The following is a 21,409-nucleotide window of genomic DNA, read 5'->3' on the forward strand; positions in this document are numbered from 1 at the left end:
GATTTCCTACAACCGTGGGAAAATCGGTATGTATATCGTATCATGGGCCTCAGCCCAAAATTCTTCCATATGGTCTAGCCCCAAATATTACTGGGCTAGGTACCATTACCCGGAGGTGGAGGCCCCAAGAAAAAAACTGAAAGCATAACAAAAAATTGGGAAAATGTCGTTTACACCAATAAATATAGCTTTTTCTAATAAAAAAAGACGACATTTTTTATGCATATCTGTATCTATTGAATATCTTATATACAATATTATTTTTTATTGTTTAATTGATTATGATTGGATTAAAATATTTGCAACGTAATTTAATCAATAAATTCTGTAAAATTATTTTAACAAATTAAATTTTAAATAGTAATTATAAATAAATATATATAATTTTATTCGAAGCAACATTTACTATTCGTACATATTTCCTTAGTTCGGACGCCATTTTCATTGAATATCATGGTTCAATTATGTACATAAGACTGATAATATTATCAGTTAACTAGTAATAAAAAAACTTGTTTTATCCAGAAAAAAAAGATGTACCAGAATATATATTTAACTAATTGTTTTATTCAATGCATTGTTACTTGTTTTCTAGAGTGAATGTCACATGAGACCATCTCACGGATCTTAATTTGTGAAATCGTCTCACACAAGTTTTCGTCAGTTTCCTTGACAAACACTTCTTCAAGAACTATGCCGGAAATTAAGAGAGGATCACCCCCATTAATTACTTCCCAGAGGAACCAACTTAAACAGAATGTTGATCTTTTTATTGAACAATTTTTCGGAATTAGAGTTCATATTTTGTATATATCTTAACTCATGTGTAATTTGATTATTCGATTGGATGTAGCAGGAGAATTATGCATTTTTAGATGCAAATTAGACTGAAATAATGCAAGCAGTTGGGTGGTTATCAAACGAGAATAGGTGTTGCTATTGACTGTAGTAGTAGGAAAAAAATTTCTCCTCTTTAGCTTCTAGGTACAGTACGATTTTGATCATACTGCTTAAGGTTCGAAGAATATTAGAAAGACCCATGAGAGTGTCACCGTGGAATCAGTTCCAGTTGGTGGATAAAGAGGTTGATCCTGATATCCAGCTGGCTTCGGGAAAGAACGGGCTTGTCTGTGGGTGCACATTCTTTGTGTGCTTTGGTCGCCCATCTTCCAGACTTGAGAGCCCATGTCATCTGAGTTAAGCAACCAAATAATAAAGCTCATGTCAACAAGCCCAAAGATCAAAGAATGATTGGCCCATGTCAAGTGAAGGAGTACTCAGTCCATTAGCTACGTAGGGTTACGCATAGAAGTTTCTAGTGTTAAATTCTGTTAGGTTTGTTACGATAGAAAAGGACACATGGCAACCATTGATAAGTGGTTTTTTGTATAAATCTAAACTATCTACAATGTAAATGAAGAAGAATACAATTCATCAAATTCACGTTTTTCTTCTTCTTCAAGTTGGTATCAGAGCCTGAAATGGCGGAAGCCAATTCAGAGTCCTCCACAGCCATTAATGGTGTTCCCACCAATCCTAACCTTCTCCTCATAAATCCAGCTAATCAAATAACCTCCGTTAAGCTAAATGATGATAATTATTTACTATGGAATCTGCAAATTCTTGCTAGCATCAGGGGCATGGGACTTGAAATATTTCTCCTTGAGGATCCTCCGGTTCCTTCACGTCTTACGCCTTCAGCCATAGGAGAAGAAACAATCAATCCTATATATATTACATGGTGTCGCCAAGACCAACTTCTCTTCTCCTTTCTGTTAGCTTCCATGGCAGAAGGTGTTCAGGGCCAAATGATTGGATGTGAAACCTCTTCTCAGCTATGGATGCGAGTCACACGTCTCTTTGCTTCAAGATCCAAAGCAAAAGTAATGCATTATAAACTCCAACTACAAACTCTCAAGAAAGGAGGTATGAGCATGAAAGACTATCTTAGCAAAATGAAAAATTACATGGATATACTTGCTGCATGTGGTCATCCGGTTCAGGAAGAAGATCAAATTCTCTATGTTCTTGGAGGAGTGGGCATAGAATATGACTCAGTGGTAGTACACATCACCTCTAGATCTGATAATCTTAATCTGTCTGATGTCAGTGCATTGTTACTTGCACATGAAGTGCGCATTGAGGCTTATAATCTCTACAGCAACAACACAGCCCCTGCTGTTAATGTCTCGACGCTTGCACCTCAAAGGAAAACAGAGAACTCTCAGTACCAGCCTCAGCCCTTTCGAGGTGCATATCAACGAGGGAGAGCACGTGGCAGGAATACAAGAGGTGGAAGAAGATATTGGCAACCCAATCATGGGAAACCAGTGTGCCAAATCTGTGGGACAACTGGTCATGTAGCAGAAATATGCTATTATCGTTTCGATAAAGATTATGTTCCAAGAAGAGTAGCTCCTAGTCCACCATATCAGCAAAGAGATAATGGCTCTACCTCACGGTTTCCAGCAGCAGCTTTTACCACCACAGGTATAGCTCCTGAACATCCCACTGAAGATTGGTGGTTTCCGGACTCAGGGGCTTCTCACCATGTTACCAATGAACTTGGCAATCTCTCCCTTGGCTCATAATATTCAGGAAGTGGTAAGGTTCAAATGGGAAATGGAACAGGTTTGTGCATCTCTCATCTTGGACACTCTAAGCTTCTTTCATCCTCTCCCCCTCGTTCATTCCTATTATCCAATCTCCTTCGTGTACCACAAATCACCTGAAATCTCCTTAGTGTCAGCAAATTCGCGCAAGATAATCAAGTGTTCTTTGAATTTCACCCACATTTTTGTCTTGTGAAGGATCTAGTGTCGCAGGAAGTTCTTCTCAAAGGGAATTTGCATGATGGTTTGTACAAATTCAGTCTGGGAAAGCTTCTCCCTCCAGTACTTCCAGCACAGTGTCTCAACTCTACTTTATCCTCTACCAACAATGATCCACACCAGACATCTGCCAAAGGATCTTCTCATCTATTAGATCAATGGCATTTTAGACTAGGTCATCCAAGTTTACCTACTATTAAGCATATTTTGTCCTCTTGTAATATTCTGATTCCAAGAAATGAATATATGAGTTTTTGCTCTGCCTGTGCACTTGGGGAAAGTCATCAACTACCATTTACTTCCTCTTTAACTCAATACTCTGAACCTTTTGAACTTATATATGCTGATGTCTGGGGTCCAGCCCACACCACATCTCGTAATGGCTTTAAATATTACCTAAGCTTTGTTGATGCATACAGCAGATACACTTAGATTTATCTTCTCAAATTAAAATCCGAGGTTTATCAATGTTTCATTCAGTTTAAGAAATATGTTGAGGTTCAGTTTAAGAAAAATATTAAAGTTCTTCAAACAGATTCTGGCAGCGAGTTTCGATCGCTCACCCATTTTCTGCATGATCAAGGGGTGGTTCATCGGTTCTCTTGCCCACATACCTCTCAACAAAATGGTGTGGTCGAACGCAAACATCGTCACATCGTTGAAATAGGACTTTCTTTACTTGATCATGCTTCCATGCCTCTCAAATTCTGGGAAGATGCTTTTCTCACTGCTGTACATCTCATAAATCGACTTCCCACTACAGGTACTCAAGGTCGTATCCCTCTTACACTCCTATATAATCAAACCCCTGACTTTGCCTCTCTTAGGGTCTTTGGGTGCCTTTGTTTCCCGTGTCTAAGACCTTATAACAACCATAAACTTCAGTTCAGGTCTACACCCTGTACATTTCTTGGTTACACTAACACTCATAAAGGGTATGTTTGTCTAAGTCAAGAGGGTCGTGTTTATATCTCGCGCAATGTTACATTTAATGAGCACATATTCCCCTACAGTGACAAGTCTAAATGTCACGAGGTTACAGAATCAGCTTCTGAATATGTCTCCCTTTACTTACCACAATCTGCTACTTTTCCTGAACCACAACCATCAAATCCTCCTGCACCCCCTCCCATTCCCACCTCTATTCCAAGTCATACCTCACCTTGTTCTTCTCCTGAGGATCACACATTTCCTGTTCCTGCTTCCATGAATCTGCATCCGATGACTACTCGCTCCAAGGCTGGGATTTTCAAACCAAAAGCAATGCTAGCAGATTTCTCATTACCTCGGGAACCCTTGAATTTTCAGGAGGCTCAGGGTTCTAAAGAATGGTGTCAAGCTATGGACAGTGAGTTTCAAGCATTGCAGCTTAATAATACATGGTCCCTAGTTGTTCCTCCGGCCAATGCACCTATCATTGGATGCAAATGGGTTTTTAAACTCAAAACTAATCCCGATGGCACCATTGCTCGACACAAAGCTCGTCTTGTAGCAAAAGGATATTCACAAACTCCGGGATTGGACTATAATGAGACGTTTAGCCCGGTTGTTAAGCCCACAACAATTAGAGTTGTACTTACAATTGCTATATCTAAGGGCTGGAGTGTTAGACAAATTGATGTTAATAATGCTTTTTTGCATGGACAACTTCATGAAGTGGTATATATGCATCAACCCCCTGGATTTCAGTCTCCCAATGCTAATTCAAAGCTCGTCTGCAGGCTGAACAAAGCGATTTATGGCCTCAAACAGGCTCCTCGCGCTTGGTTCGAAAAATTGAAGAATGCTCTTAAACTACTGGGGTTTTCTGAATCTAGGGCTGATGCCTCTCTTTTTGTTCAATTTAGCTCAAGCTCTGTTACATATGTCCTTGTTTATGTTGATGACATGTTAATTACAGGGAGTTGCAATTCTCAAATCCAGAGCTTGATCACACAGTTACATAATCAATTCTCTCTCGAAGATTTTGGGGACTTGTCCTTCTTTCTAGGAATTGAAGTTCTCAAGAATGCTACTGCCGATTGCTCTATATTTCTCAACCAAACAAAGTATGCACGAGATCTTCTTGCCAGAACCAAAATGGACAAAGCCAAATCTTTACCCACTCCCATGGTTTCGAGTCTGAAGTTGTCTGTCAATGAAGGTGATCCTTTTGAGGATGTAACCTTATATTGAAGCATAGTTGGAGCTTTGCAGTATCTCACCATCACAAGACCGGACATTGCCTTTAGTGTCAACAAAGTGTGTCAATTTATGCAACGGCCTTTATACACCCATTGGAGAGCTGTCAAACGCATTCTGAGATATCTCATAGGCACTCTTGACTTAGGTATTCATATCAAACCTTCGTTCAGTCTGAATCTCGTTGGCTACTGTAACGCTGATTGGGGAAGTGATATTGATGATCGGAGATCAACTTCTGGATTTTGTTGGTTTCTTGGAAGCACTCCTATCTCCTGGAGTTCAAAAAAGCAAGCAGTGGTTTCTCGGTCAAGCACTGAGGCGGAATATCGCAGCCTTGCTAATGCCACTTCTGAACTTCTTTGGATTCAGTCATTGCTGTCTGAACTTCATGTTTTATCGCCTGCTACTCCTGTCCTCTGGTGTGATAATCTCAGCACCATTGCCTTAAGCGCCAACCCAGTTCTTCATGCGCGCACCAAACATATTGAACTTGATATACATTTTGTTCGGGAAAAAGTGTTGTCCAAATCTCTGTGTGTTCGTCATGTTCCAGCCTTCGATCAAGTGGCAGACATCCTTACAAAACCATTATCCGCTGTTTCGTTTCTCAGATTACGGTCCAAGCTCAAAGTTGGTACCAACCCCCTGTTGAGCTTGAGGGAGGAAGTTAAGCAACCAAATAATAAAGCCCATGTCAACAAGCCCAAAGATCAAAGAATGATTGGCCCATGTCAAGTGAAGGAGTACTCAGTCCATTAGCTACGTAGGGTTACGCATAGAAGTTTCTAGTGTTAAATTCTGTTAGGTTTGTTACGATAGAAAAGGACACATGGCAACCATTGATAAGTGGTTTTTTGTATAAATCTAAACTATCTACAGTGTAAATGAAGAAGAATACAATTCATCAAATTCACGTTTTTCTTCTTCTTCAAGTATCTGAAAGTTGGACCTGTGCAAAACCAAGAAGTCTTGCCGGGGCCTGCTGTTTTTTGTGAGAGCAAAGATCTGCAATGCTCTGATGATGGTGATGGTGGTGATTGCAGCGTTAGAAAGATTATTTGTCCTAAGAGTAGTTTGAAGAAACCAATAGATCATTCACTTGCTGCCACAGGTGTTGGTGGCTGTACCAAGGATCACCTGTGCTGTTGGAATGTTAACAGTGTACGCTACAAGGCTCAGACATTGTGGATCAAGTTAAAATCCTTTCTATTTCTCGATCATCGTGACCCGTGAGTGTCACTTAATGTAAAGATCATACATTGTTTTTTACTTTTGGGTTGCTTTTTCTTTTGTTTCTTGTGCTACAATCTTTTTTGTATCAAACAGTGTACTCCTTTAACCTCTTTGTATATTTTGGTTCAACTTTTAATTTCAAAGAATTGATTTGCACGTTAAATTTCCTTCTCCTTTTATTGTTCGAATCATTACAGCAAGCCTGTCTTAATCTTCAGCTTTTGAAGCCTGTGCTTTTAAAAAAACAATATGAAATAATGTAACCATATCTTAAAATTCGAGAGTGGAGGTTAGTTTTTAATATTGTTTTACAACGTCACGCTAAAATATTATTTAATTGTTAGTTTAGAAAAATGTAATGATGGTGAAGTTGTGCATCACCAGAGACAACCAGGCACCAGTTATATTTTGCCATTGTACCGATATGAGTAATTTACGCCCGTGGTGTGTGTGATATAGCACATTTTACTTTTTAAACCTTAAAATAGACCCCCTAGCGAAGGGAAAATAGGTCGTTGTGATAAGAAGATTATGAGTTTAAAATAAGTTTGGAAGAACAATGGAGGAATTCGACTGTCTCGGCAATATGCATCTTACGTTAAGAAATGACATTGTTTATCAGGATCAGTCTATATTATATCAAAAATGTTTTTCCGGATATTAATCACTCATATTTTTATGAAAGTTGACATATATGTTAATGTTTCAAAATATAACATTTGATCAAATTATATATTGAGAAATACTCTAAATGTAATATATGATGTTTTTTATTATTAATTAATAGTAATAATATAAGACTGATAACAAATATTTTGTTAAATTAAGTTCAATAATCAAGTAGTACTAGTTATTCTATTTAACCATGCGTATAATGGCTTTTTACTAAGAATCGAAACACTATTATTTTAAATTTTTATTATTATTTATCATTTTTTTATACCGATATATACCAAAATGACATTATTAGCCTAAAAAATGAAGATATAAGAAATATAAATTCATAAAATGGATCCAGATTATGGCTTAACGTATTCTATGATAATATATGAAGACAAGCAGGCAGAAGATGAAATTGTTATTATCATTGAGTAAGTCTTTTAAGAGACGGTCTCATTAACTTTTATTTGGGAGACAGGTCAAACCTACCGATATTCACAATAAAAAGTAATATTTTTACTATAAAAATAATATTTTTTCATGGATGACCTAATTTTAAGATAAATTAATGTTTGTGATCGCTTTTCCCAGTTTTTAAATAAATAATATAAATAATAAAAAATTAAAAAGATTTTTTATTTAAATATAAATCAAATTAATTATAAAAAATTACACAAATATGTAACAAATTTTTTTTTTTAAAAAAAAAACACTTTTTCTCCAAACATTCCCACCCTTCAAAAATAAACCCTGATTTCCAAAATTCCAAACCCGCTCTCCCACTCTCATCATCAGATCACAGAAAGCCAAGAAGATTATCAAGCCCCCACTTTTATTTCATAAATCTGCCGAAAGTCACGTTTTTTCGAAATTCAGCTCAATTCTATAACTGAAAATTGCTCACTTGCGCAATTGCTTTTGGTCGTGGTTGAACGTCTCGAAAAAGGAGATGGACAATCACTGCAAGTTCCAAATCTTTGACTCCTTTCCAGCTTAGGACAGATCAGGGCGGCGTAGCTTTAGCTCTTTTTATTCTCTCTTCATCGCTGCTGTTTATACTGAATGGCTAAGCGCATTTACGAAGTTTGGAAGGGGAATAATGTGAGATTTTTGTTTCTGCGTTTGTTTTTTGTGTACTTTACTGTTTGTTGATACTTCAAAATTTCTGGGTTCTTCTTTTCTGGGATTTGAGTTATGCTTTTACTCTGGCTTATACTGTCACTGTTTTTCCCTTTTATCAGTGTTATTATCATCAAAAATAAATATTTCAAGTTCATTTTTGTGCCTTTTTTTTGTTCAAGGGGAAATTGATCTTGTCCAGTACTGTTAGGAAGTAGTGAACTTTATAGAGTGCTTATCATGATAATTCGGATAACTTTAGTTGAAATTAAAGGGTGTGAACTTTATCTCTGATGCTCGGGCTTTTACAGCTAACTCTTGCTTTATTGAGGTATCATAGATGATTAATATGTATCATGATGATGGATGCTGTCTCTTTCACATTGTCGTCTAAATTTGTATCCAGAAAAAGAATCAAGTGGAACTTGTGAGGCAACAGAGATTAATGCATCTGTTACATTTAACAAAAACCCTATCTTCTTAACTTCTTAAAATAGCGTGAGGGCTTGAATTATAAGTTTCTTCATTATCAAATATACAAGAAATGATTCAACAGAGCAATGGATAAACATGTCTTGGACTGAAGGCTATCTGAAATTGGATTCTACAATGAATGATCCTATGTTCTCAACTACTATCATCTTTGGGCTAGAAGCAATTTCTTCGAGGGATATTTCATTTTATATTGATATTGGAGACTGTGATCTTAGAATGGTTTAGGGTAAGTTGGTATGCATATGGTTTCCTTACTGCAGCCAATAATGTAGTTATAGCCTACATGTGGGGCTCACATGCATTTCGAATCATGAAGTACTACACATCCTTACACTCGTTGTATGGTACAGACTTAAGTTTGCCACCAACATGATAAAATAAAGTGAAGTGTCCTTTGCACAGGGAATAAGAGCTAAAAATTGGCCATGTGTGTGTCTGGTGTATGCCTGCACTTGTGCATCTATGGAGTTACAGAACATTAAAACTAAGGGTATGAAGTGAGAACTTGTATCCACTGTGGTTAGATATTTTTTCTTTATTAAACAGTCAAATGGGTTAAATTGTGGAAACTAAATACCATAAATGTAATAACTTCTCATAAATAATTTGTTACTGCTTTGGATTTTATAAATTGAATAACATCTTCCCCATCCACCTCTTTCAGATCTTTTTCCTTGGTGGGAGATTGATATTTGGCCCTGATGCGAGGTCATTGCTCGTCACCCTATTGTTAATAATCGGCCCAGTCGCTGTCTTTTGTGTTTTTGTTGCAAGGCATCTTCGCCACGAGTTTTCCTCGTATAATGCAGGATATGCTATTATGATTGTCACTATTGTCTTCACAATTCATGTTAGTGCGAAAACTCTTTTACTCTTAGATGCTTTTTGAACTAACATGGCATGCTTTGAATTTTTGGCTGGTGTGCGCTTTTCCCTGCCTTTTGTATGATTGCAATCAAAGTTGTTCTAAGCGGCAAGGATGTGTGGACATTTGACTGGGCGATCCTCGTATTTTTCTTCTGGCCATATTTCCTAAACTTCCTATAGTGCATGCATGGTTGATGCCAAAGAAGGCTGGTGGTGAGGGTCATGTATGCTATAAGTACTGTTTGTAGTGGACATAACATCAGCATGTATCATTCAATCAACAATCAACCCACACACATCATCTATTTTTCATATCTCATGTTCAAGGTTCAAAGCATAGGCGTTGCTAGGTGTGAGAAAAAAAAAGGGAAATTTTAAAAAAATTAGTTACTAGGGCTCCAATCATTCGGATCTCCTCCAGTCTCATCATTCCTAGAATCTTTGCTATTCTCTTGAAGCATGTCGAAATCTTGGAAATTCCTTCTAACAGATACAAATCGTTCTTACCCAGACTATCAACCTAAGATTGCCTAGGCTGGTCGACTAGCACTTTTTCGGTGCGGTCGGCCGCTACCTAGGCCGCAATTTAGAACATTGCTTATGTTACACATCCATATCCTTTCACCATCTCGTCATGTCCCACCAGGCTAGCGGTGCGATATAGTAAGCAATGACCATCACAGTAACTTTTTGGGCCCCTATGGTATGTCAATGTGTGAAATTATTTGAATTCCCAATATCCCAATAGAGACATGCTAATTTACTTTCTCACCAAAGATATTGCGGCTGCATCTTCTCATGTACGTCATACCATTTTTCCCAAGTACTTACTCCATTACTCATTGGCATGAAAAATTCTCCTTATTTGAAATTACATTTAATTTGCTGTCATAACACACACACACACATACAAAAGAAAGGGACCCTTTTTGATCTCGTGGTGAAGCTTGTTATAAAATCAATCTACACTCTCTTCTCTTCATTTGATCGTCTGAATATATATACACAAAAAAACTCCTTTGCAATTTCCTGCTTTAATTTGCATTGTAATTTTTTTTGTCCCAATATTTTATTTGTTATTTAACAATTCTTTTATTACTTTATAGTCCAATTTTTTAATAAAATTCATCTGTCTTTTTAATTTTTACAAGATTATAATATATATCCACTATTTCACATACGCAAATCATGTGCATCTATTACTAGCTTAAATTAAATGCCAACTAAGCTTGCTCAACCGTGATTATTGAGCGATTTACTGGACAAAATGCTTGTTGTTATGTTGTAATTGCGTGTGAATTGCAAATTGGCTCCAGCTATATTTTATGCATTGATTTCAGTACCCTTAGATTTTTTATATTCGTGTTATCCATCCTCTTTATTCCATTATGCGCTCCTCTTACCTTTATTCACTGATCTTTTCACCCTTCTCTGTATAATGGCATCAAGATATGATGGCATTTTTCTTGATGCAAGGTTTATGTTAATCCAAGTTTTTATTGGTTTATAATGAGATTTTAACTAATTTTGACAGGTGTTGGTGCTTCTTCTCCTCACTTCAGCTCGGGATCCAGGTATCGTGCCGCGTAACTCACATCCACCTGAAGAAGAATTTTGTTATGACAATTCAGCATCAGTGGAGATTGGTGGGCGGCAGACACCAAGCCTCCAGTTTCCTCGAACTAAAGAAGTGATGGTTAATGGACTTCCTGTCAGAGTTAAATATTGTGATACTTGCATGCTCTATCGTCCTCCTCGTTGCTCACATTGCTCCATTTGCAACAATTGTGTGGAGCGTTTTGATCACCACTGCCCTTGGGTGGGCCAGTGCATAGGATTGGTATGAGAATTCATCTTGAGACTGTTAACATTTGGATTCTCCCTGCTTTTCCTTTATAGATGTGTTACGTCTTTATTTTTTTTACTGTATTTTTACTTTATTGCCCTAACTGGTTCTTCAATTCTTCAATGTGCAGCGGAACTACCGGTTTTTCTTTTGTTTTGTCTCTTCTGCTGCCCTTCTTTGTATCTACGTGTTTGCGATGTCTGCTTTGTACATCAAGGTTCTGATGGATGATTATCATGGGACTGTTTGGAAAGCAATGAAAGAATCTCCAGCGTCTGTAGTTCTGATGTCATATTGTTTTATTTCCTTGTGGTTTGTTGGTGGACTTACCGGGTTTCACCTTTATCTAATAGGCACGAATCAGGTTGGATATATAGTTTTATCTATTTGTCCTTTTTATTTAACTCTTTTTTTTTTCTTGTTGCCTGTTGTTTGGTTGGTGGTTAGATTTTGGTTTTGATTATTCAAGCAACTGTAGAAAGAGCTAATGTAGTTTGTGCTCTGAAAAATTTGTGCTATTTGCTTATCAGAATTTGATACCTGGACAGTAGACAGCCAATCATGGAAACCATGGTAATAAGATAAGTGGATATCTTTTCATTTTCTGGCCTTTTAGGCACATACTACTAGAACATCGGTGCATGGTTGTTCCCTTGTTCTGGAATCCTTCACTATACTTGAAAAAATAAATGATTGAGTGGGTTGGGAAGAAGGGAATATGTTTGCGTTTATTTTAAAGGAAGATAAAATGTATATGTGGTAATCTGTTTTTAGGGAAAAAGAAGGGAAGCATGAGGGTGGTGATTTGGATTGCTTGGGGAGAGTAAAGCCGAAGGAGGCTATTAACGCCCTTGATATAGTAGTCACATTCCAAAGTTCAGTCAAAAGTTTGTTAAGGATAACACTGCATTGAGATAGAGCAATGGAATTAAATTGATGTAAAATGAAACTTTCTTCCTTATCTGACTTTTTCCCTATTAAATTACTGTAACTCTCTGGTGGTCTTGACTGTTGTGAATCATTATTGTATCATCTGTGATATTTCCATGATATAGTTCTTTCACCCGATTGCACTTAATTCAAATTCTCTTTGTTGATATGTTTCTGCAGACAACCTACGAAAATTTCCGCTATAGAGCTGATAACAGAATCAATGTTTATGATCGCGGTTGTTTGAATAACTTTTTGGAAGTATTTTGTACGAAGGTAAAACCTTCAAAAAACAACTTCCTAGCATTTGTACAAGAGGAACCACAAAGGCCTCCTCTGCCTACCACCCGGGATGCTGAACCTGTTGATGCTGGTGAGGACCGACGCATGAAAGTGGAAGATGATCTAGATATCGGTGGAGATCTTTTGAAGATCTCGCAGCGTCACAACATTGAAGATATTGAAGCAGATATTCGTAGCAGAGGAAGTGATGTTCCCCATCATAATTCCTCTGAACGCGATTCTGTTTTTGGATCTGATAGGCAAGTCCCCATCATGCAATCAGATGTGAGACACTCAAGTTGGGGAAGACGAAGTGGAAGCTGGGAGATTGGATCGGAAGGGACATATGCTACTCCAAAAGAAGCATATCAATGAGCATATATAAAGACAGTTAATGAGATTCACATTTCGGAACAGGTAACATTCCTAGATGCTTGATTCTGGTGTCGCTTTTGGACTTTGGATTAAATGTGCCTTGTGTTAGCTATTCAATCTTAGGCAAGCATATTGAGGATACTTTTGGTCCTCTGATCTCAATCAAATATTTTTATTATTTATGTAGCTTGAGGGGAAATAGCTTTTTTCTATCTTTTCCTGTATCTCGTAACATGCTTATTATTGATTTATTGTGTGATCGTGTTCTCTTGAATTGGTATTCTTTGTGTAATTAACCTCGGAGGTCAATTATTGATGATTTTTTAATTTATTTTGTTTCTTGTTGTATGCTATATTTTCTTATTTAAAACCCTCCATTATGTATGATTTTTGCGAGGACTCATAACCAATAATCAGTGTGTGTTCTCGAGAGCATAAAAAATATCACGGTTTGCAAAAGAGAGAAATTAATACAGATGCAAAAAAGGCTATCCACTTAACTTTTCATTTCTATTTTGATTTGAAGATTATTATAATACGATTTTTTGTGTTACAGTCTCTAAACTTTTAAAGACAATACAAATAATAATTAATTACTTGAATGTTCCAACTATGATTGGTGTGGTGATATTTTCGCACGATATGCCGGCGCCCGGCAGCGTTGGACCTAGGACTAGGAGGGACATTTTACAGTTTTCTCTAGCAAATATTGTCCAAATCCTCTAGAGACATTTATGGAATCTCCTTTAACAAATAAAATATTGAAAAATTGATGGTTAAATTGGGGATCTTCTATTCAAATTGCATAAATATTGATTTGAAATTCACTTCAATTTTGTTCATCTAAACAAGCCAACAAATTTGAAATTCATCTCAAGTCCATCTGTCCAAGCACAACATTAAACTTCTGTCTAATTTTCTGAGTACAAGGTTAATATTAAGTAATATACTAATCTCTAGGATTCAAATTCAAAGAGAAAATTGTACAAGCCTTTTTTTATTACAAAAAACAGTGGGTACATCTACAATTGGTATTACTGCACAAAATAAAGGCCAGAATCAAAGATCCAAGTTTACAGAGAGATACAAAACAAGCCCTCGAGTCTAAAACAAGAAGAAAAAAGCTATTGTATGAGTACCGTTCGCAAGAAGGCAAATATAATTTATGAAAAAAAAAAACTTAACTTTATTTTCTTTTAGAATCACAGAACATAATTTATCCAAAGAATTGATGAAAACAAATATAAATGTGTGCATCCCAATCTTTTTTATCTACACACAGATTGCCCCATACCTTCTTCCAATAAAATCTTGCCACTCCATGTCCATCAAAGATTGGGATCTTTCCCTCGAAATTCTTCGGATTTCTGCGGTTACCATGAAAACTTTCTGCATATAAACTCATAAAGGCTGGTATGTTTGACATCTTTAATCACAATTCAACCCGCAGACTTCAAGTATTATACCGTCTCTTGACAAAAACGGGTTGATTCGTACCCACAACAATGAGAATATAGAAGCAAGAAGAATAGACCACACCACAATAATGGTGGGAATCCTGTTTTGTCTTCCCATGAAACCTTTGAGGAAAGGGTATAAATGGAGAATGACCCAAATTGCGAAAAACAAACGGCCAAATAAAGGACCCCATGATTCATACCCATTGCTTATGGCATCCGATATGCCAACTATAACTCCAATGATGTTGATGATCATTAGCGTCAACGGAGGGATCAACAATGAGGTCCATTTGAAAAGATAAAGATCAGAAAATTCTCCATCATCTGCAGCTTTGGAAGTAACAGTGAAATTTGTGTTCACACCAGCCAAGACCTTAAGGAGACCTTGGATCAGAGCAAAGAAGTGAGCTGAGACGCCTCCAATTACCCAAAATTGCTCGTTTCTCCACATGTCATCTATCCCAACACGTCCCCACTGAATTTCTAAGATACTCGTTGCAGCGATTGATATAAAGAGAGCCATGAAAAGTATACTGGCATAATTGCTTATCTGTAGATTAACAAGAAACATATCAGCAACAGTGCCATTAAAGGTAATAAGGAAGTTACTGCTTGGGTGTACTATTTTTAGAAATCAAAGAACATATTACCAAATTTAATTGATAATATTAAGATTATGATTCATCTTTAATATGATTTATCCACTTTTTACCACATATATCCAATACTTTCACTCATATAAGGAGATGATTATCGCAAACTACTAAAAAAGATCTAATAGAATTCTAGCCCTCTAGGCATTGTGCTGTGGATACAAGGTAGTTAAGACCGAACCACGTAAATTATGTTTGTGTTGCATGCTTGCCTTCATTTTTAGTATTAATCCCGCATTGCATCCATAATGAGCAGGAAAAAAATTTAAAATAGCATGCAAAGTTTAGGGACTAGCTCAATTCTGGAACAAAGCTTACCTCAGGGACAATGAATTTTCCTGTAAGGAGACAGACTGCTGGCAAGGTACAATAAGCAATCAAGGGAATAGAAGTCAATGGATAGATGATCGAGTTTATGTACGAAAATCTCTCTAGTGGCTTCAGACCACACCCATACCCATACCAAATCGGGCAATGCCTGCTCAAGAAAATTTCAACTGATCCCAAGGCCCATCGAAGAACTTGGTGCAAACGATCAGAAAGATTGATCGGGGCCGACCCTTTAAACGCTGGCCTTTTGGGTATGCAATAAACAGATCTCCAGCCATGACAATGCATCTTAAAACCGGTTAAGATATCTTCAGTAACAGAACCATAAATCCATCCAATCTGGAAGAATAGAGGTGTGAGAACATATAAATCAAGAAAATGTCGTGAAGAAAATTGTATTTGCAGAGAAAACATACATCTCTTCCCCATTCAGTTTTATCTTCATAACCACAACTAATGACATGAATAGCTTCCTTTAAGAGCGATGCAGAACTTGCTCCGGCAGGAACGCCACCATCTTCTAGAAGTGTTGAAGCAATGAACACCGGCGACTGTCCAAATTTTTTTTCGAACTTTATTTGGGGCATGAGGGCTGATTTTTCGCTGTCAACTCCTGCTAAAGAAAGGGGAAATAAAATCATTCATCAGATTCTTGAAAAAGGGTATTGATGACTCTTTTGACATTTTTATAGGATCGAGCTCTGTCCTGTAACTAAAGTTAATAGTGCAACTCAAATTAATTAAATTATACGGCAACCCCAACACCAAGTTTTGATCAATGCAGACACATAGAACAACGAGAGCAATTATCGCAACCTGATATATCCACTCACCTTCGATTCCTTCCTCGATATTTTCTAGAGCATGAATCTGTGTCGAAGCTTCCCTAACCTTGGTATTTTTCTTCTTATCTTTTGACGTCTTTTTCTTGTTCATCTTTCTTGATCCAAAACAACAGCAAAACCATTTTGGCCAACAATTGCATGTCTTACCAGGGGGCTTAGCCTTCTTGGGGGCATCGTATCCATAAAGTGCTTGCCTCCTGAAGACACATCCAGTTCCAACATATATTGGACCTTGTATCCCATCAAGTCCTTTCATATTTATCTGAAATCATGAGAACATTAGCTTCCTGAAGATAAAACTTATGAAAGGATTGATCCAATATTCACAAAAGGAGTCAACATACATCGAAGAAGACAACATTACGATTTGAATATCGATCATGCTTATCAATTCCATCAAATCTTTGAGGAAATTGCACGTAACATATTTTCTTTCCAGACTGAGGATCCATCATGAAACACATAGCTTCCCTAAGAGCTTTGCTGTTATTTATATAGTGATCACAGTCAACATTGAGTAGGTAAGGTGCATTGGAGATGACAGCCGACACCCTTATCTGGAATCACAATAAAAGGGAAAAACAAAGAGAATGAATAAGAGAGCTCAATATGTTAAAAACTAATCTCAAGAGAGAAATAACAAGATTGAATTACCAAAGAATTCATAGCACCGGCTTTTTTGTGATGCTCAAAACCCGGCCTCTTTTCACGAGAAACATATATAAGACGAGGCAACTCATTCCCTTCAATATCTCGCACACCATTTTGACCAAGGAATACCTAAAATGAAAAAAAAAAACAGCATTTATCAGTAAATAGTATGTTGGTGTCTCTTCATCAAATATGTAGGACAACATCGAGCATGAATTTTTAATCATACCTGTATCATTCCTGGATGGTCTCGAACATTATTTCCCGGCCATGGAGTTCCGTCCTGCATGGTCCAACCATCCTCAGGAACCTTCTGCGCTGTGGCAACCAATCCATTTATTCGAACTTTGAACTCTTCATATTCTCTCTGTATCAAAGCAGTCACAGCAGACAAGTTGCAGCCATTAAAGTTGCACCAAAACAGAACTTACTCAATTTCTTGGTACTCGAGTAATAAAACCAAAACTGGGTATTTTTACTGAATGGAATACAAGCATCTTCTTCTACATTTCACAAAGAAAATATGCATATTAAAAGAAAAAACAGAAAATTCTCAAACAGCTACAGTGAAAAAGTAGGACACCTTCATTGCACGGCGTTCTCTCACAAATGTTGGCTCGACCTTGTCTTTCAAATAGTCGACCTTTTGAACAAAATACCATTCAGGAGCCCGAGGCTCTATGCTATATTTCTTGCAGAATGGAACCCATTTTCGGGCAAACTCAGATGTTTCAGAAAGAGCTTCAAAAGTAAGCATTGCAGCACCATCGTCCGAGACATAGCATGCAACCTTGTCAATTGGATAATCCACAGCAAGTATAGAAAGAACTGTGTTTGCCGTAATAAGTGGCGGCTCTTTCATTGGATCGACCGTACTCACGTATATGTCCACAGGAGCTAGCTCTGAGGGCTTTCCTTCTTTCTCGTACCTAATCAAAGTTTTCAATCCACGTGAATTTATAAATAAAAACAAACTGAAATGGACCAGATAGTGGATGGAGGAAAAAGATAGATATATACCTCAACGAGAGCCTATCCAGGTAGGTTTCTCGCTCAATGGGGTACCATTTTGGAAGCTGGTCAAATATCCACGATACAGCGAACCATATCTCACAAATAATGGATGTTAACCATAATCCATAGGCATCATTCACAGGGTGAAGAATTCTATAATGGAAGAACAACCCAAGAATCGCCAACCGTATTACAATGATTATTCGGTAAGGGCTAATCTTGCTTGAAGAAATCGGTAACTTCCTGGAAAGTGGCTGCCTGCCTTCATCCATCCTGAAAATCATATCATAATGATGTTTTAAAAAGAGAGATATCAAGGATGACAAACACATTCAAAATCCTCTTCCAGGTAAGCACTTCAACCGTTATCCCGAGTTCCAACCTTCTAAAGAGTTTGTTTCCAACATTATTATAACTTCAAAACTTTCATCCATTAATATTGCTGGAACGATGGATTTCAAATTCATAGATTCCAATTTCAAGTTCACTCAAAAAAGGAAGCATTTGAAATTCATTGTATTTTGTGTAACTAATATGTAAATAAGTAAGATGTAAATTTAAGATTTCATCCATTATTTCATTTTTCCAATAACACTGTAATCGAAATTCGTGAATTTCAAATTCATCGATCCAAATGCAACCTAAGACTTTATCCATTTTCTGTCAATGGAGGATGTAATAGAACTTTGAGTTCAAAATATTGGCCTTGTTATTCATAGGTTGCCAAGGCAGGAAAGAGGGGAAAAAATTTGAAACTGTGCACACCAACGATAGTTTCTTGAATTAAACCTTGTTATTAAATTCCAACCACGAAAAAAAGAGTAGTTACTACAGCAACAAGCCAACCACTCGTTAATGTTTTATTAAAAACTTGAATCAATTGAAAAATCACAATACAAGCCAAACCACCGACGCTTCTATACCGAACATAAATGAAAACCGAAGCGAGTGGACCTACTTGGGTAAATCAGGATCATCCAGCTCATCTCCATCAACACCACCTTCATCTCCTTGATGCTTAACCACTTGAAGCTTTCCATTTTGCTTTCTCTTCCATTCCTCCATTCTATCTTTCCAGGCAATGGTACCATATCCGTATACGGCTAAGTCTTTCTTCGGATCCATCGGCCGTGGTGGCACTGAAATGTCAGTAGGCAAATAACATTGTAACCCAGAAAAAAGATTGTTAAAGAAAAATATTAAATATTTTAAACCAAATTCTAGGGTAACTTACAAGTCATGGAGGAATCAGTGAACGGATCCGGATGTATTCGCTTTCCACGGCTCATAAATGGTGGGATAATAAGAGCATGCTTGTCGGCAGAAATCGTATCATCCTTCAAAAAGACACGAGAATTCAGTGAACTTTCAAATCAAAACACTTGTACATTTACAAGAAACATCAAGATTCCGGGTTTGAGAAATTTTCGAATCAAACCCAAATTTATACTCGAGAAACAAACAGATGAAGGAAAAATGGACACCCAACCAACCTCTTGACCATACGTGAGAAGAGGGATATCTGAGTTAAGATTTGAATGGTCCACTTCCGACGGAATGGTGATCCCAGAAGCACTCCGGCCAATATTATGGCGAGCAAAGTGGCCAGCTTCAGAAAAGTGCAAAGGGGCTCTCCTTTCATCGCTGATATAGTCAAACTCGTTCTCCAAATCATCAAATTCATCTTCGTCTTCGTCTCCATCAACTCTAGGACTCCCTGAAAAGTTAGGTAGGCCGGTAATTTAAAGCATTACCAAAAGCAGACAAAAAGTTGAGAAAATTCCAGGCACTAGTTACCTTTAATGCGTTTGTATCTGATTTTGCACTGAGGACAAGCTTGATTGCCCTCCCTTCTTTCGTATTCATAGCAAGATCTACAAACAGGGAATGCACATTCATTGCAGGCAACGAAGGGCTCCCCATCTACGGTGAATTCAATCTCATCCCCACAAATCTGGCAATTTTGACCGCTCAACTCTTTTACAGAAGTCACCTGAAAATTGAATCTTTGAAGTGTGAACGAGCTATCAAATCAAGAGAACACGAGATTTCTACAATCAGTGAGACTGATTTTGAAGAAAAGAATAGTGCAAATGCAGGAAAATGTAAAATTATTAAAGAATGCAACTGAGCTAGAATTTTGACCGGCTCTGAAATCTAGAAAAGTTAAAAAGGAGGCAAAAGAAGCTAATTCAGGAAAAGTCATTCACATGACGCAGAAATCGTGGTTTGACGCAGAAGGGCAAATTGTACAAACAGGATTGTATTAAGAAGATGGTAAATCTGAGCATCCAGAACAGAATGCAACGGACGCTATAAAAAAAAAAAATTTAAAAATACCAAATCGCATAGAACCTTAAAAATTAACCACATTTATCATAAAAACAGTGGCACCGAGTACAATCCATTTGAGAGATGAACCCACGAAACAACATGATAAAGAAATCTTTTCAAACACTCACTCTTCCAACATCATCGGCATTGATGACCACAAATTCATTCCTGTTGTGTGAACCAGCAACAAGCCTGCCTTTAGTATCCATCCCGAAAGGAAAGAACGCCTAAAAAACCTGAGCCTCCTCTCTCTCCCTCTCCACTCAAACACAAACACGAAAGATTACAAGTAAAAATGAAAATCAAACAACCCCATTTGCACCTCTTCGAAGAAAGAAAGAAATAAATGCAAAGGGCCTCTGATTTTTCCTCTCCTCTTAAACACACAGCCCCTTCACATTAAACAATCAACTGAAAATGATACGCTAACAGACATTAAAGAAAACAAAATAATATCACATTTGGAGATGAAAACTGGTTTTTTTAATCACAATGACTTCTTTAGTTTTTGGGAGTAGTTGTGTAGTCTTCCTTTCGATTCTTTTCTTGAGGGTAACCCCCTGTTTATGAAAAGGGTCCCTCTAAATACCCTCTCTCTTTCCTACTCTCTCTAACTTTTGTGCAGTGGTGAGCTGGGGAAGCTGTGGTGCGTAGATCACAAAATCAGTTACCACGGGGTTTGAAGACCCGATTGACGAAGACAAAAATTGTACGTAAATTTGTTTGTTTCAACATGTAATTTCAGGGAAAAAAAAGGCGTTGAAGATTCAACACGGTAATATTCAAGGAACTGGGTTTTATGAAACATAGGTACAATGTAAAAACTTTTATTACAATTTACAAGGGGAAAGAGGGGTGTTTATAAATGGAGTTTCAAAAATTATTCAACTTTTATTACAATTTACAAAAATTTATAAATGGGGTTTATTCAAAATATATATTATAAATGAGATTTTTAATTAATTTTGATAATGTGAACTTGTCAATAATTAATAATCATATTTCTTTCATTTTTCTCTTATTTTTCTTCAACTTTTTTCGATTTTATCTCAAAACTCATATGTTTTTTTTCCTCTTAATTTTTTTAAAAATATTACTTTATTCGAATTAAATTATGTGAACACGTGTATATATAACAAGAAGAAATGAAAAAATACATCACTAAATTGACTAATCAATATAAAAAAATATGAACCAACAAATAACATGGGATTGATTGTTAAGACAAAAACTTGTGTGAAACTATCTTATATGTCGTATTTTGTGAGACGAATATCTTATTTGGGTCATTCATGGAAAA

At 36.9% G+C, this 21,409-nt stretch overlaps 2 protein-coding genes across 4 annotated transcripts; one reads left to right on the forward strand and one right to left on the reverse strand.

The window, feature by feature from the left end:
• Positions 1–7,641: 7,641 nt before the first annotated feature.
• Positions 7,642–13,153, forward strand: LOC140840685 (protein S-acyltransferase 8-like). Of its 2 annotated transcripts, XM_073207860.1 has the most exons (5): positions 7,642–8,009; positions 9,187–9,372; positions 10,924–11,229; positions 11,366–11,599; positions 12,346–13,153. In XM_073207860.1, the coding sequence occupies exons 1-5, from the start codon at positions 7,971–7,973 to the stop codon at positions 12,820–12,822; spliced, it is 1,242 nt and encodes a 413-aa protein (XP_073063961.1). In that variant the 5' UTR covers positions 7,642–7,970; the 3' UTR covers positions 12,823–13,153. The 2 variants fall into 2 exon arrangements, with proteins under 2 accessions (XP_073063961.1, XP_073063966.1); XM_073207865.1 differs by lacking the exon at positions 9,187–9,372.
• A 641-nt stretch (positions 13,154–13,794) lies between these two features.
• On the reverse strand, positions 13,795–20,770 carry LOC140840673 (cellulose synthase A catalytic subunit 2 [UDP-forming]-like). Of its 2 annotated transcripts, none has more exons than XM_073207846.1 (14): positions 20,238–20,770; positions 19,573–19,768; positions 19,269–19,492; positions 19,010–19,112; positions 18,734–18,914; positions 17,782–18,048; positions 17,345–17,690; positions 16,991–17,128; positions 16,765–16,890; positions 16,455–16,667; positions 16,099–16,372; positions 15,682–15,881; positions 15,254–15,604; positions 13,795–14,832 (listed from the first exon to the last, which is right to left on the reverse strand). In XM_073207846.1, exons 1-14 carry the CDS (start codon positions 20,316–20,318, stop codon positions 14,251–14,253), a joined length of 3,282 nt encoding a protein of 1,093 aa, XP_073063947.1. In that variant the 5' UTR covers positions 20,319–20,770; the 3' UTR covers positions 13,795–14,250. The 2 variants fall into 2 exon arrangements, with proteins under 2 accessions (XP_073063947.1, XP_073063953.1); XM_073207852.1 differs by having other exon boundaries at positions 15,682–15,878; positions 20,238–20,768.
• Between the last annotated feature and the right edge of the window lie 639 nt (positions 20,771–21,409).

This window comes from Primulina eburnea, chromosome 1, assembly GCF_022965805.1.
Source record: "Primulina eburnea isolate SZY01 chromosome 1, ASM2296580v1, whole genome shotgun sequence".
Taxonomy (NCBI): Eukaryota; Viridiplantae; Streptophyta; class Magnoliopsida; order Lamiales; family Gesneriaceae; genus Primulina; species Primulina eburnea.

Excerpts from the sequence above, each read along its gene's own strand:
- LOC140840673 (XM_073207846.1), bottom strand. The coding sequence starts at position 20,318 with ATGGATACTAAAGGCAGGCTTGTTGCTGGTTCACACAACAGGAATGAA. Across the intron at positions 16,891-16,990 it reads ACCATCCAGGAATGATACAG|GTATTCCTTGGTCAAAATGG; the intron begins GTATGATTAAAA and ends TTTTCATTTTAG. Across the intron at positions 15,605-15,681 it reads AAACTGAATGGGGAAGAGAT|ATTGGATGGATTTATGGTTC; the intron begins GTATGTTTTCTC and ends CTATTCTTCCAG.
- LOC140840685 (XM_073207860.1), top strand. The coding sequence starts at position 7,971 with ATGGCTAAGCGCATTTACGAAGTTTGGAAGGGGAATAAT. Across the intron at positions 9,373-10,923 it reads CTATTGTCTTCACAATTCAT|GTGTTGGTGCTTCTTCTCCT; the intron begins GTTAGTGCGAAA and ends TAATTTTGACAG. Across the intron at positions 11,600-12,345 it reads ATCTAATAGGCACGAATCAG|ACAACCTACGAAAATTTCCG; the intron begins GTTGGATATATA and ends ATGTTTCTGCAG.